The sequence below is a fragment of the Myxocyprinus asiaticus genome, chromosome 43 (genome assembly GCF_019703515.2).
Source record: "Myxocyprinus asiaticus isolate MX2 ecotype Aquarium Trade chromosome 43, UBuf_Myxa_2, whole genome shotgun sequence".
Classification (NCBI taxonomy): domain Eukaryota; kingdom Metazoa; phylum Chordata; class Actinopteri; order Cypriniformes; family Catostomidae; genus Myxocyprinus; species Myxocyprinus asiaticus.
The window spans coordinates 3872305-3889422 of NC_059386.1; the positions used below are offsets into that span (position 1 = coordinate 3872305).

General features: G+C 40.6%; 1 protein-coding gene across 1 annotated transcript in view; it reads left to right on the plus strand.

Moving 5' to 3' along the window:
- Positions 1–4217: 4217 nt before the first annotated feature.
- The window catches only part of ankrd55 (ankyrin repeat domain 55), a 40932-nt gene continuing 28031 nt past the window's right edge, over positions 4218–17118 (plus strand). Inside the window, exons 1-2 of the mRNA XM_051685012.1 lie at positions 4218–4452; positions 6460–6579. Coding sequence (XP_051540972.1) covers positions 4413–4452; positions 6460–6579 — 160 coding nt within the window. The 5' untranslated portion in view covers positions 4218–4412. The remainder of the gene's footprint in view (positions 4453–6459; positions 6580–17118) is intronic.

The following is a 17118-nucleotide window of genomic DNA, read 5'->3' on the forward strand; positions in this document are numbered from 1 at the left end:
AAGGGTATGTAAACTTTTGATCAGGGCCATTTGGGTGATTTCTGTTATCATTATGATTTAAAAAGGAGCCAAACAACTATGTGATAATAAATGGCTTCATATGATCACTATCCTTAAATTAAAGACAGTTTTTTTTGCATGATCAGTCATATTTTCAAAAACAATGCCAAAATTTCACAATTTCTGCCAGGGTATGCAAACTTTTGAGCACAACTGTATATAAGCAGATTATGGGTGAAGGGAGACCATCTCAATTATGCCATTCACAGAGTGTCATGGGAGAGCGCAATCGCTCCGAGGCACATTTCGCGGGTTTCATTGTCCTCTGATTGGTGGATTTTTCTCTGCTGTACCATATGTAATGTAGTTGTTTACCATGAATTCTGCTATCACAATTTTTAATAGGGATGTGCTGAACAACTAATTTCACTGATGTTTAAATGGAAATTTTGAAGTCGACTAGTCGACTAGTCTAAAAAGAAACCAACCTTCAGAAAACAGTAAAAAAAAATAATAATATTTGTTTATGCAACCCATTTAAAATACTTAATCTATTCCAAATCCGAAGCTAAATTCCACTGAAAAGGGGCATTTATCTGCGACATGCAGATATTAGATATTGATGTAGCCTACAATAAACCTAATGTATTCTAAATATGACGTGCACACAGAATAAAAGATAGTTTAACCCGTTAAGCAGTAGGCACCTCGTTGAAAATAAACAGCCATTTTCTAGGCTAATTACTCAAAAGCATACATTTTTTAATGAGCAAAATTAACATGTCAACATGGTCCGGAGAAAGACGGGACTTGACTCAACTGAGGCTGCTATCATAAGCTTAAAAAATCCTGCACAGTGGAAAAATAATGTACAAGCATGCACAGATGTAAAGAAGACTCAAATGTGAAACATCCATAGGGACTTTCAAACGTTTGGAAATCCGATTTCCGCACCACCGAAGTGATTTCATAACTAGCTGAGTTTGCTTGTCTAGTGAGAGGACATTTTCCTGCTCCAGATATCCTCTTTTTTAAATAATATTTGTATTATTAATTCTATTTAAAATATGTAACATTAATATGACAGTAATTTAAGCGTAGCCTCTGTAAAAATATAAAGTGAAACGTAAATGTGTAAAAATTATGATCAGTTTAATGGGGGGAAATGTTAACCGACTAGTAATTCCAGTGTCGACTAGCAGCATCAGAACCATTTAGTCGACTAGTCGACTAGTCTCGCACATCCCTAATTTTTAAACAATGATGTTGAGATAACGCAGATGGATGGCTTCAACGGAAGCATATACCATAGATGAACAACCTCGTAGCTCAAGTTTGGTCTGTCTTTATCATTATAAATCAATTCGTCTATGGGATAAATGAATGGGATTTTTACTTCCTGAACCAGACTGTTGCATTCTATAGACGCGCTCAACGTCCTTCTGTCCTTCCGAGTTTGTTCTTCCAAGGTGGCTTGACAAGACCGCTCTCCACGAGAACGCAAGACCATTCTTTGCTTTATTAGAACTGAGAAACACCCACGTGCATCCTCGTTTCCTAGCTCCACTTTCTTAGGAAATGAGGAAAGGATGGAAGGAAACGAAATGAGGACGGAGGAACTGAAGCCAGACGTGTTTGTAAAATGGAATTGCTCACTCAAGTGTGAATTCAGAGCACATTTTTGCGCAGCTGCATGACCTCGGCGTGCTTGCTGTTATGCAACCGAAACTTTATTTAGTAATATATTCATAATAAATCCAAATAATTCAAGATACACTGCTGAGGTATGTGACAATTATGGTTTATTTTAACTGTAAAGTTGAAACTTAAATTAAAACTATTGTACCAGATGTAAAAGGGGAGGAGAACTTAACTGTGGGTCAGGTGCTTTGACCATGAGATGCTCCTGCGCTTCCTTGCTCAAGTGCCCTTGGTAAGCTTCCTCCATCCTCGATCCTCGCCTCCTTGCGCTAATAATGGAGGACTTTGATCGGGTTCCAGGTCACAGGCTCGAGGACAGAGGAGCCTTTTCACAGACCTGTTATGGCTCGTTTCCGCCTTCTTTAACAACGTAAATGTAGCAAACTTTTCTAGATTTCCAATTTTTTTTAATTTAGTGTAAATTTATAACATTGTACTTTGTATTATATTACCCTGGAATAAGTTTTAAAAAATCAGTTACCATAGCTGCGATGAGGAGCTGCTGAGGGAGTGACAGAAAATTTAGCAGTTTCTTTCTTCTTACTGCTGTTATCCAGCGCTGTATATTTTTATCTTCTTTTGCAAAGCTGTGAAAGCATAATCGTTGATTTTTTTTTCTTTAGTTGTTGGAGCAAACAGGTAAGTAAAAATAAAATTTGCTGCGGTCTCCCATTCACCGGCATTCAAGTTTAGCCAACTATGATGACTTCCGCTTCGCGAATGCGGACGTGTGAAAAGGGTACATACTCATTCTGACACCCTTGCACACACGTTCTCACCAATCCCCTAACTGGATATGACCCCTTCCACGAGTGAAATGCAGCGAGCGTTATTAGATACACAGCTGCTGTTATGAATGAAACATGTTATTTCATTCAATTTAATGACATCATGATCAGAGAGTGTGATGAAAAATACAATTGAATCGACATCTGTTCATAAACTGGCTCTGTTTTACACGTGTCTGATTAAAAGTGAATGACCTGGAGGGGCGATGTTCGTAGTGTTTAACTCTGCAGCTGTGAGCTAATGTCTACACACACTGATTCTAGAGTGACTGTTCCTAATGATGTCCTCCGGCGTTCCCATGGTAACAGGCTGCATGATAAATATGAATGGAATGAAAATATGTGCAATCCACTGTGATGCTTCTGTTTTCACATGATCATCACAGATTTGGTCTTCGCAATTCATGAAATAACTACATTGACACAATGCATCCTATATGGAATATGGCATAGAATAGAAATAGAATAGAACAGAAAAGAAACAGAGAAAAATTTGCAAGCAAATTTATCCGTAGTCATTTAATTACAGAATTTTGAATAGAATAGAACAGAATTGAAGAGACAAGCTTATTTATATAGCACATTTCGTGTACAATGGTACTTCAAAATTGCTTTACAAAGACATAACAAAGAAAAATAAATTTTACATAAACTTTAATAAAAGTTTAATGTGAAATGAATTAATATGAAAAAGAAAAAAATAGATAAATGGAAATAAATTAAAATAACATAATGCAGAGTGTTCAGTAAAATAAAGTGTATCACAGTGCTTGGTCAGTTAATGCACAGGGAAAAGAATAGAATAGAAACATGGAGAAATTGGCAAGCAAGATTATCATTGGACATTTGATAACAGAAAAACAATAGGCTAGACTAGAACAGAATATAATAAAATAGAATAGAATAGAAACATGGAGAAATTTGCATGAAAATGTATCATTGGTCATGTAATAACATAGAATATAAAATAGAATAGACACATTTATTTATATAGCACGTTCATATACAATAATTAAAATTTGTGTAACAGGCATAATAGAGTTTACAGTTTTAAAAATACACTTTAATAAAAGGTTTACCTAAAATGAATTAAAACAAATTAGAAAAAAATAAAGATAAATGAACATAAATTTAAACAATGCAGTGAAAATAGTAAAATAAAGTGTATATGTGTCACAGTGCTTAGTCAGAAAATGCACAGGGCATAGAATGGAATAGAACAGAATAGAATATGCCAACAAAAATCCTTTCAAAATGCATGAAATATATATATATATATATATATATATATATATATATATATATATATATATATATATATATATATATATATATATAACAGCTGGTTCTGCATAAAATAACTGCAGATTTTTTAGTTTGATTGTTCTTCTGGTAGCACTCAGGAACAAAATATCTGAACTTTAATTGATATGTAATATGTTTTTCACTTTTCATCTCATTGTTGTCTGGTACCGGTTACCCACATATAAGACAAATAATATCCATATGGAGACGCAAGGCTTAATCCATCAACACGCCTGATAACTAATAATGGAGACGAAAAATAAAGGAAAGTGAAGATGATATACAGCAGTCCTGTCCCTGCACTGAAATCAGGCTTTACACTGTGAAGTGCTGCTTCTGCACATGCTCAGTGTGTCAACACGCACTGCCCCTCCGCCTGTGCTGACTGCCTACAGAACCTGAAGCGATACCACGCTGCTTCACACGCATTGTCAGCCTCTCCTTCATTCAAGACGTCTCACTTTCTCTCTCTGCAGTCTCTCTGCTTCACTCTCTCTGCCTTTGTTGTATATGTGGTGCTTTTGAAGCTTTTTGAGTGGTCTGTTCTGGAGGAGCAGCAGAGGAACATCATGTGGTGGGCAGCAGAGGGGTTTCTCTGAGCGCTGCAGTGGATCTGTTATGGAGTTCAACTCGTCATCTGTGTTTGAGCAGCACAAAGGTAACACACTGCACACACACAAGCCGATAACAAGGAGGGGTTAGTGCCGCTGCCTCTGTTGCCATGGAAATGCTCATCCCCTGGCTTTGGCAAAACCCATCAGTTGCTAGCATGGCGTGAGTGTAACGTCTGTTTGTGTGTAGGCAGAATACTAGCAGTTGTTCGTGACGATGCTTATTTGTACGTAATAACATGGGCTGTGGGTCACAATCATGATGCAGGAAGATTTGGGAGAGGTGAGGTAAATGATAGACCGCTCTGTCAGGGGACTTAGATAGCAGATCTTCTGTCTGTGTTATATCCTATGTAAACCTTAGACTATACAGCCCCCCACCACATAGAAAATCTGTGTCTAAAAACCTAATTTACACCTGGAATTAAATAGAAATTTTAAGGATTTTGCCATATTTCTAGGTCATCCTAATCAAACTTGGGTAACAATTTACATGAATATATATATATAATGAATAATGACTGATAATTCAGTTACAAATGAATTATAAATCATTGATATGCAGTTATAAAAACATGCATAAAAAAGGTGAGTTTCATGCAAAACCTGCCAAATAGTGAGCCAGTTTACTTAAGATGTTTAAATGGTTAATAACACTTTTTCAACATTAGTAACCTACTGTTTGAAAATTTACTTTAATGTACAGTGAGCACATGTAAAGCATTTATGGAGTTAGAAACTTTTGAAACGTATGCACATAAAGTTCATATTTTAACGGTCATCAGGCTTTTTTCTATGATACAGTACATGCCGCGAATTAAGACTCAGATCTGAAAAGTTTTTTTGCAGAGGATTTTAGGTAACTAAAACTAGGTAAAACCCTTCTTTTGATAACAACGTGACAAGGAAAGTGACAACACAAGTAAATCAAGACATTACAGTAATGGATATAAACAAAAAAAGCAGACTTTGGCAAAATGACATAATCCCTCCATTCAATCTCAGTTTAATAGTCTATTTTTTCTGCATTATGACATAAATCATGAATTAGGGCATTTAATGTTTTTGATTAGTAGAAGTATGAATAAGTGTATTTATTAAGCATGAATAACATCAAAGTTAAAATGCTCACTATTTGGCAAGTATTGGATGAAAGTTGCTCTTTTTATGCATGTTGCTGTAACTGAATTTTAATGATTTAAAATGCATTTGTAAATTACTTAGTAGTTTTACATGAACCTCTTTATAAATCTCTTTAAAAAGGGAACATTCATGTTAAAGTACTACTCAAATTTGCAGCAAAATTGCTCATTTGTGGTAGCACAAAACATGCTCTAAAATAGAATTATGCTAGATAACATGATCATCATGTTTTGCACACATTGTGGAGTCCATGCCAGCTTGAGTGCATGCTGTCATGAATGCAAATGGAACAAAACAAATACTAATTCAAGCATTTACTCAAATTACACTTGTATTCAATTATAAAATTGCAAAATAGAAGCATTTTCACCAGTGGTGGACCCTTTTGGACCCTGTTGTTCATTGGCAGCCAAGAGTACAATTTATTGCCCAGAGGTTGCTATTAGAGAAAATGTTGAGACTTCTTCTCAAACTCTTAAGGAGTAACATTTGAGACTACTGTGGTCGTTTTCTCAGGAGAAACATCTGAGAAAATGAAGACTTAACCAAAAGTGTCCATGTGCTCTCCACTTGATCTCATTGCTGTCTAAGAGAAAAAAATTGCGATATTGACAAGGACTCATTTATGATTTTCTTGTCTTTTGGAAAGCCCAAAACTTCAAAACCTGCTTCTCTTGACTCGTTGATTTAGTCAACTCACTTTCAAACACAATTTAGATGTTTTGAAAGACATACGATAGTTGCTAATGAACCTAAAGTTACCTAAAGATTCTTGTGGCATTGATTGGCTGCCTTCATTCTTATGAAATGACTTATCTCAGAAAGATCCAAGCACAAATGTGTCAATTTCTAACATTGTATAAGCACACACACTGATGTTATTGAATGATGTGTCTGTGTGTTCCTCTCAGATGCTGCTGAGGAGGTTGATCTGAATATGGTGTACCAGGCAGCAGCAAACGGTGATGTCAACTTGCTGACAGCCACCATACGAGAGGACCCCTCCATCCTCGAGTGCTGTGATGGTGAAGGTATTCTGTGACACATGTTGCACATATTGCAAATCATGTGACTTACTAAGAGGAGAGGTGTGCTGTAACTTTTCTTTCTTTTTTTCTTTTTCTTTTTTTTAAATTAAAACTAATATACATTTTCTTACAAGAGGATGGTACATTCTTATCCATTGTCATAGTTCTGTTAGAGAAAACAAAAGATAAGATCATTATACATTGATATTAGTAATACTAGGACAAATTACAAAGCAGAAGGAAAGAAGAAAAATAAATAAATAAATAAATAAAAAAATTAAAAAAACACAGTTTTACTAATATTATTAATGACAGGAGAGACATCCATCCTGATAACAGAGAGAAGTATTAAAATAAATAAAAAGAATTATAGCTGCAATGATAATACTATATTATTTGTGATACAATAATCATGTCAGTTATACACCTATTACTCAATAAATCATTTTGTCTAGCTTGGTACCAAATCCCTTTGTAAGTGTACACTTCTTTTACACTTTTCTTTTAACTATATACATAAAGAACCTGAGGATGTTGCAAATGTCTACTAATGAAACCTCATTCCCATTCTGGATATTCTTTTATTAATCTATAAAATGTCACCTCTTTCATCCCTTTCCTATAATAGGTCTGGTCTCAGTGGAAGAATGTAATCTACCCATTTTCCCCATAGTTTGATACATTTCTCAGATTGTAAACAGAGATTCATCGTTAGCCTCTCCATTACAAAGATCTTGTATATAATTCTATACCAGTCACCAATTTCTGGTATTTCAGGCTGTAACCACTTTTTGGTTATAGTTTTCTTACAGGTTATCTACAGGATTGGTCAGGTTTTTTGTCAGGTTTATTTTCTAATTTAGGTTCCGTAGACCTAAGTATAGAGTTTGAATACTGAAATGGATGGGAACCTGAAATATACTCTCTAAGCACTTATGAATCTCTTGCCAGTATGGCTAAATCTTGGGGCATTCCCAGAATATATGACTATGGCTAGCTTCATTTGAACCACACAGTCTTCAGCAAATTGCATTCTTGCTTAGATATCTCTTCTACTTAGGGGTGATGAAGAATCTAATAACATTTTTCCACCTAAATTCTCTCCATGATGATGAGTATGTTGTTTTCCACTGTAATTTGAGAATAGTTTTCCAATCTTCATCTTGGATCTTGAACTTCCCTTCATTTTCCCATTTACTTTTAATATATTTGGTATCTTCTAATTTGGCTTCTTGTAAACTTCTGTATAGTTTTGTAATTATTTTGGTCTTAGTTCCTGTTTTGTATGTAGAGATGAACAGTGTAAGAATACCATTGTCTATCTTTTCCAAACTCTCCCCAGTATTATTGTTAACCCTATTCCTTACTTGCAGGTATCTATAGAAATCTTGGTCATTTAACATATATATTTTTTTTAAGTGTCTCAAAATCCATTACAATTCCCTTATCTATAAAAGTGCTGTAGGCCGTGAGACCTTGTTTAGTCCAATCCTTAAACCTATTGTCTGTGATATTTGGAGCAAACCACAAATCATATGCAGGCCATCTCAATAATGAAACTTTCTCTTTTAAATTTTTTTTTTTTTTTTAATTACGTCTTGCCAAATCTTTAATAGGTTGTTTGTCCATTGGTCATTAGTCAAATGGTCATCAGCCATTATGGCTTGTATTGGTGGTCTGTTGAGGTTGCCGATCTCTATTTCTTTCCATCTGGCCCTAAAATTTGAATTGCATAGACATACAAGAGGTTGTAGCTGGGCTGCGTAGTAATATTCTTCTAAGTATGGCAGGGCCATACCGCCTTTTTCTTTCTGTATTTGTAATGTCTTATATTTAATTCTTGTTTTTTAACCCTGCCATATATATCGTGATATAATTTTAATTCAGTAAATTGCTGTTTATTTATTTATATAGGAAGTGTCTGAAAAATATACACTATATTGCCAAAAGTATTCGCTCACCCATCCAAATAATTGAATTCAGGTGTTCCAATCACTTCCATGGCCACAGGTGTATAAATTGAAGCACCTAGGCATGCAGACTGCTTCTACAAACATTTGTGAATGAATGGGCCGCTCTCAGGAGCTCAGTGAATTCCAGCGTGCTACTGTGATAGGATGCCACCTGTGCAACAAGTCCAGTCGTGAAATTTCCTCGCTACTAAATATTCCACAGTCAACTGTCAGTGGTATTATAACAAAGTGGAAGCGATTGGGAATGACAGCAACTCAGCCACGAAGTGATAGGCCACGTAAAATGACAGAGCGGGGTCAGCGGATGCTGAGGCACATAGTGCGCAGAGGTCGCCAACTTTCTGCAGAGTCAATCTCTACAGACCTCCAAAGATCATGTGGCCTTCAGATTAGCTCAAGAACAGTCCATAGAGAGCTTCATGGAATGGGTTTCCATGGCCGAGCAGCTGCATCCAAGCCATACATCACCAAGTGCAATGCAAAGCGTCAGATGCAGTGGTGTAAAGCACGCCGCCACTGGACTCTAGAGCAGTGGAGACGCGTTCTCTGGAGTGACAAATCACGCTTCTCCATCTGGCAATCTGATGGACGAGTCTGGGTTTGGCGGTTGCCAGGAGAACAGTACTTGTCTGAATGCATTGTGCCAACTGTGAAGTTTGGTGGAGGGGGGATTATGGTGTGGGGTTGTTTTTCAGGAGCTGGGCTTGGCCCCTTAGTTCCAGTGAAAGGAACTCTGAATGCTTCAGCATACCAAGAGAGTTAGGACAATTCCATGCTCCCAACTTTGTGGGAACAGTTTGGGGATGGCCCCTTCCTGTTCCAACATGACTGCGCACCAGTGCACAAAGCAAGGTCCATAAAGACATGGATGAGCGAGTTTGGTGTGGAAGAACTTGACTGGCCTGCACAGAGTCCTGACCTCAACCCGATAGAGCACCTTTGGGATGAATTAGAGCGAGGACTGCGAGCCAGGCCTTCTCGTCCAACATCAGTGTCTGACCTCACAAATGCGCTTCTGGAAGAATGGTCAAAAATTCCCATAAACACACTCCTAAACCTTGTGGAAAGCCTTCCCAGAAGAGTTGAAGCTGTTATAGCTGCAAAGGGTGGGCCGACGTCATATTAAACCTTATGGATTAAGAATGGGATGTCACTTAAGTTCATATGCGTCTAAAGGCAGATGAGCGAATACTTTTGGCAATATAGTGTATAACAGTCGTGGTAGTATATTCATCTTAACTGATTCAGTTCTGGAGAATAGGCCTAGGCAGGGTAGGGTAGGAGGTTCCATCTAGATATGCCTGATTTAATTCTAAAATGCAGTAACTTATAATTTACATCATATAATCGTGTAATATCTTTAGGTATTTGAACCCCCAAATATTTCAGAGAGTCCTCCCACCATTTGAACTTGTATTTGTCTCTCAAGTGTTCGTATGGTTGATAATTAAAAGTTAATTTAGTTTTTTTTATATTTAATTTGTAGCCTGATAATTTACCAAAGTGCTCAGTGCATCAGAACTACTAATGATTTATTCGGCTGACCTAGAAAAACTCATCTGCAAACAGTGATAGATTCTGTTCTCCTCCACTCATATCTATGTCCTTGTTCTAACTTATATATTGGCTTAGGGGCTCTATGAATAAAGTGAACAGGAGAGGGGAACATGAACATCCCCGTCTACACAATCTTTCTAGTAAAAATGATTGTGAAAGATTCCCATTAACATGAATACTTGTGATTGGTTTGTTGTATAGTGCTTAGAGGACAGTGATGATAGTTGTATGGAATCCAAACATTTCTAGTAACTTGTAGAGATACTGCCATCTAACTGAATCAAATGCCTTTTCTGCATCTAGACCTAGAACATTGATTCAATCTCATACTGTTGTATATGCCACAATATACACTACCATTCAAAAGTTTGGGGTCAATTGCCAGAAAAGTTTCTCATGATCTTAAAAACCTTTTGATCTGAAGGTGTATGCTTAAATGTTTGAAATTAGTTTTGTAGACAAAAATATAATTGTGCCAACATATTAATTTATTTTAAAAAAAAAAGTTTTTGAAATGGATGACTTGGACCGAATAATTAAGAAAAGCAGCCACTAAGTGCCCAGCATATAGATGGGAACTCCTTCAGTACTGTTTAAAAAGCATCCCAGGGTGATACCTCAAGAAGTTGGTTTAGAAAATGCCAAGACTACATTTCTGCAAAATCTAGGCAAAGAGTGGCCACTTTGAAGATGCTAAAATATAACATAGTTTTGATTTATTTTGGATTTTTTTAGTCACAACATAACTCCCATATTTCCATTTCTATTATTCCACAGTTGTGATGACTTTACCATTATTCTAAAATGTGAAAAAAAAAAAAGAAATAAAAAAAAAAAAAAAAATTCAAGAATGAGTAAGTGACCCTAAACCTTTGAACGGTAGTGTATGTAGTGTGCGTCTAATGCTGTCTTGTGCCTGTCTATGTCTAATAAATCCTGTTTGGTCTAGGTGGATGAGATTTGGTAAAATACTGTCTAAACTTTTGGCCAGAATTGATGTATATATCTTATAATCTATGTTTAAAATGGAAATTGGTCAATAATTTTTACACTCTAATTTGTCTTTTCTGTCTTGGGGGATTACTGAGATTGTCGTTTCCCTCCAAGAGAGGGGGAATCTCACCCTTTTGGAGAGCCCAATTGCATGCTGCTTGCAGTCTTTAGACATTTTTGTACCATTTGCATGTGTATCCATCTGTACCCGGGCTTTTGTTATGTTTTAGTTATTGCTGCATTTATTTCCATTTCCGTAATGTCCTTTGTTAAGCTAATGTTCTGCTCAACAGTTGGCAGGTTTAGGGAATTAAGAATTTTTTCTATATGCTGCTCATTTTGCATTGCTGGTTGAGAGTATACATTTCTGTAATAGGTTTCAAATCTTTGCTGTATTTCTTCCAGTTTGTGATGTATGATTTTAATTTGGGGGTTTCTTATTTTATGAACCATTGAGTCAGCGTGTTGTTTCCTTAATTTATATGCTAGTGGCCTCATAGATTTATTTCCTGATTCATAATAGTTTTGTCTCAGGAATACTAGCTTACATTGAATTTCATCTGTTAACATGGTATCTAGTTCTTTCAGTCATTTTTTAATCTTCAGTTTTTCACCAGGGTCATTTGTGCTTTTATGAACCCTCTTTACCTCTCTCAACTGTAATTGTAAGTTGTTAATTTTTTCTTGTCGAGTTTTCTTTAGTAAAGTTGTGCGAGCAATAATTTTCCCTCTTAAGACTGCTTTAAAGGTGTCCCATAATATTGTTGGTGATAACTCTCCATTATCGTTCTCGTAAAAATAAGTTTCAATTTCCGATTGAAAATGTTCTTTCATATAGGGGTTGTTTTGTATATTTGAGTTTAACTTCCAGAGGGTTGATCTTGTACTGTCATTGATATTTATTGTCATTATTATAGGTGCATGGTCAGATAAATCAATTATTCCAATGTCACATGAGTGGATTCTGCATCTATCTCTAAGGAAGGTGAAGAAATAGTCAATTCGGCTAAACGTTGAGTGAGGAGCTGAGTAATGTGTATAATCTTGCCCAGTTGGGTCGAAATTTTTCCAAATATCAATAATCCCAGTTTCTTTGAGCATGGTATTAATTTTCTTGCTCACACGATTCTGGTGTGAAGGATTTTCCCTGTGTAATCCAATTTTGACAGGCAAATATTCATATCCCCTACCCATATAAGTGTCCCCTCAGTTTCTGTGGATATCATATCAAATAATTGTTTAAAAAGGCCCATTCACTTCCAGGAGTGTCATATATAATAAGTATAGTTACTAAAGACCCATTTATCCTCCCTTTGATAAGGATAAATTTACCTTCTTTATCTTTCCTTTCAGAGAAATGTTCATAGGTAACATGTTTTGATATAAAAATGGCTACTCCTCGTCTGTGCCCAGATTTATAGAAGGGCTATATGGGCCTTTCCTTTCTTTAATTTAGTGAATATTTTGGATTGTTTTTGAGGGTTTAATACACCATTAACAGATAACTCAGTCTCTGCTTAATAGTCTTCATATCCCAATTACTATTCCAATAACTATTTTCTGCACTTTATCCTCTTGGCTGTGTTGAGCATCAGCTTTATAACAATGCTCAACTAGGGTAAAACAAGAAATAAACTTTAAAACAAGGAACATCATTAGAATCTTAACACAGTATTTTAGGACTTCCAAGAGTGAGGTTCTTGAAATAACCCTAATTATGTTTGGGAAAGTCCGCATTAAGGAGAGTAAACCTCTTTTCTCTGCAAGAGGGCCCTCCAACATCACCTTACTGTGGTGATCGCTCATACCTTATGGCAAATGAGTTCATTTATCTCAGTTCAAATAGGCTTATTTTTTATCATCCCGAAATAATTATTCTGCTGAGTGTCTCCTAGTCTATATGAAAAGGGAATACCAGTAGGTTAGTCCTCTTCCATAGTAGTTGTCTGAATTGTTGGAGTTTGTTTACAATGGACAATTCGGCTCATCTCCCCCGTTCCCTTCTTCGGCTACTGTCCCTTCCTCTCCGGTCACTTGTAGACCATGTCATCCTCTGGATTCTCTCCATCAGCGTCTCTGGCTGCTTGACGATGCTCACAGGTAATCCCCTCTCGGCCATGTCTCGCGTTGCATCTGCCGCAGTGTTATAGGTTAGAACACCATCCTCATAGAAATCCGCATTTTGGCAGGGAAATGAGTTTGAAAACGTTTCCCCTTTTCTTTTAAGATCTTCTTTACTTCATGGTAATTTTTTAGAATCCCTGATGCATAATCATGATCGAAGTTTATCTGCTTTCCCTTCCAGACAAATCCTTTGTTTTGCCATGCTGTTTTAATGATCTCCTCTTTTGTTCTAAAGTTCAGGAATCTCATAATGATAGATTGCGGTGTTGAAACTGGAGGTGTGCTTTCTCAATCTGCAAACTCATGTCAGCAGGGAGTTGTATATTTTCTGATATCAAATGTTCAACAAAGGCTGCCATAGATGGGTGGTCTTTTTCGGATCCTTCAGGTACAGAGTCGATTCTTATAATATTTTGCGTCCTTCCTGATCGATTTGTTTAGCTTCAGGTTGACTGTGAAGTTTTACAATCTCCGTCACCACTTCCTCTGTAACCTGCATTCGCTCCTCCATTGTTATTATTCGCTCTTTGGCTTCCTCGAGTCTTTGATTAACCCTGTTGATGTCTTCTTTGAGCTCTTGGAATTGTTTCTTGTTATCTCGGCTAGGCTGATAGAAGACTTCGCGTTGGGGTCCTGATCACCCTGTTGGGGTTTATGTTAGGAATAATGTACACTGATGAGCCAACACATTATGACCACCCTACCTGCCTAACATGCTATCGGTCCTCCGTGTGCTGCCAAAACTGCACCAACCTGCCGAAGCATGGACTCTACAAGACCCCTGAAGGTATCCTGTGGTATCTGGCACCAAAACATTATCAGCAGATCCCTCAAGTCCTGTTAGTTGCGAGGTAAAGTTGCCATGGATTGGATTTGTTGGTCCAGCACCAACGCTTATGCTGCTGGATTTACGGCACATATCAGCGGTCACCCACGCACGGTCGAGTGTTATGCTTCCCCTGGGCGAGTCTGCAGGTGCTAAAAGTGTATATTCTAAAGAGTATATTTTCTTGTAAAAGAGCTCGCAAATACGATTGCCATCTTTTTAAAGATGGCCTTTCACCGTTGTGCTACTGGATGTGGCTGTTATCTCTCCCCTCTGGATTCCCATGAGATCTGTCTCGAGTGCTTGGGGCGCCAGCATGCCGAAGCAGCTTTTGTGGAGGGGTCATGTTCTCATTGCGAGAACATGCCCATGAGAATGTTGTGGTCACGGCTCACCTCCTTCTTCGTGAAGCAGGGAGCCACTGAGGCTGCTTCCCAGCCCGGTCCGTCCTGGGCTGATACTCAGGCGGTCGGGTCGGCGAGTGCCGCGGGTGATCTGGATGTGGACATGGGAGCATTTCCGCCAGCTCAACCCCCGCGGACCTCCCATCCCCCAGCACGCTCGTTCTACCCGGAAGAGCTATCAGTGATGCAGGTGGTCTGCCTCAGGGCGGATTTAATTTCTCGTTTGGGGCTCCTGATGAGGATGAGTTATTGGTCGCAACATCGGAGGGTGGGCTTCTGCTGTTGGAAGCGGACGAATCATCTGAGTTCCCGCCCACAGGTGGTAGAGCTCAGGATGAGGTGGACGCTGAGATGGCAGCCGTGCTTGCGAACCCTCCACCCTGCCCTGAGCATTCGTGGCTGGATGATTGATTTCTTGGCGGAAGTGCACAAGGAGCTAACGAAGTCGTGGAAGGCACCTTTTTTTGCCCGTACATGCGGCAGAGCGGCTAAGGGATATGTTGAGCTTCCCCAGGTAGAGCGTGCCGTAGGGGTGCATTTATGCCCGCAGGGCACAGCCACCTGGAGGGCCCGACCAAGGCTCCCTTCCAAGGCCTGTAATTTCTCTTCCTCGTTGATGACGAAGGCTTACAAGGCCGTGGGTTAGGCCGCTTCCGCCCTGCATGCCATGGTCATCCTGCAGGTCCACCAGGCCAAGGCGTTGAAGATCTGCATGAGGGTAGAACCGACCTGGGGTTTATGCAGGAACTGCGTACCGCGACTGACCTCAACGAAGGCAATGAAGGTCACGGCGCGCACCCTGTTCCGGACGATGTCCACTCTCGTGGTCCAAGAGCGGCACCTGTGGCTCAACCTTGTGGGGATGCGTGACATCGAGAAGGTTTGCTTTCTGGATGTGCCCATCTCCCAAGGGGTGCTTTTTGGTGACACTGTTGAGGACTTCGCATAACAATTCTCGACGGTGAGGAAGCAGATGGAGGTGATCAAACATATCTTGCCACGGCACAACTCGGCCGCCTTCAGGCCACCGAAGTCCCGCGCCTCATCTGCCTCTCGCCAGGGCCGTCCTTCTGCGGCGCTGGCCCTGGCTCCAGTACCATCGGAGCCCGTATGCCGGTCTTTGAGAAGAAGATAGGAAGGCGGCTCCACCCGCCCATCAGCCGGCCCCCAAGAACCCCGGACGGGCTTTGAGGCAGCCCTGACATGGGCAACCTAGGGATGAGACATCTGACTCCGACCGGCGTGTGGTGAGTATAACATCGCCGGGTGCCCTCTGGGCCACGGCACCCACATGGTCAATGAAAGAGCAGTTTCCTCATTCCCTGGGTCATCGCACTCGCGACGGCCAAGCGTTGTAAGTCTTTTCGGTCAACCAGTCGGAAGCGAGTACCTCGCATTCCCTCGTTCTCCATCGAGAGACGGCCAGCAAACAGGTAAGTGTGCTGGTCTCTGTGACTGGGCGCCCGCCCCAGCCACCTGCCTCCATTGCAGGCTTGCAGAGCAGCACATCCCCCCTGGGTTGTCTTCCAGGCGGGGCGCCTGCTCTGCCTTGCCGCGAACCGCCCTTCCCAGGCACGATAAATCTAGTCGTTTCCTTGGTGCCGCTGGCGCAGAGTCTGGAGGCCTGGCTAGAGCTCTCCAGCCCCTTGCAGTGGCTCATCAGGACGGTTCACCTCGGCTACACGATCCAATTTGCCAGATGCCTGCCCAGGTTCAGTGGCATTTACACTGTGCTGGGCGAGGGTGCCTCTGGGCGCATATGAGACCACTTCAGCACTGTCTACAGACTCGAGTCCTGAGGTGGGCATGGCACCACGACACCCAGCGTGTGACTATCAAGCCACAGTGCCGTCAGACTTTCAGCCCTTGGACAGACCTCGCATTTCTACGGGCAGGCGTTCCCTTAGAGCAGGTCTCGAGGTGCGTCGTGGTCATGACAGATGCCTCGAACTCAGGCTGGGGCACTGTGTGCAACAGGCAAGCAGTATCGGGGCTCTGGACAGGGCCCCGACTCCAATGGCACATCAACTGCTTAGAGATGCTGGCAATATCGCTGGCCCTGCGGAGGCTTCGGCCGTTGATTCAGGGCAAGCATGCATTGGTCCGGACCGACAACACAGCGACCGTGGCGTACATAAACCGCCAAGGCGGCGTACACTCATGTCGCATGTCACAACTCGCCCGCCGCCTCCTCCTTTGGAGTCAGCAGATGTTGAAGTCTCTGTAAGCCACTCACCTTCCGGGCATCCTCAACCATGCAGCGGACGTGCTCTCACGGCAAGTAAAGCTCCACAGGGAGTGGAGACTCCACCCCCACGTAGTCCAGCTGATTTGGGAGAGATTCGGGGAGATATAGGTAGACCTGTTCGCTTCCCGAGAGTCCTCTCACTGCCCCCTTTGGTACTCCCTGTCCAAGGCTTCCCTCGGCACGGATGCCCTGGCGCACAGCTGGCCTCGGGGGCTATGCAAGTATGCGTTTCCTCCAGCGAGCCTCATTGCACAGACACAGTTCAAAGTCAGGGAGGATGGGCAGCAAATCGTTGTGCCGTACTGGCCCAACCGGACGTGGTTCTCAGACCTGATGCCCCTGGCAGTAGCCCCTCCCTGGCGCATTCCCCTGAGGCAGGTTCCTTCTCACTCAGGGGCAGGGCACGCTCTGGCACCC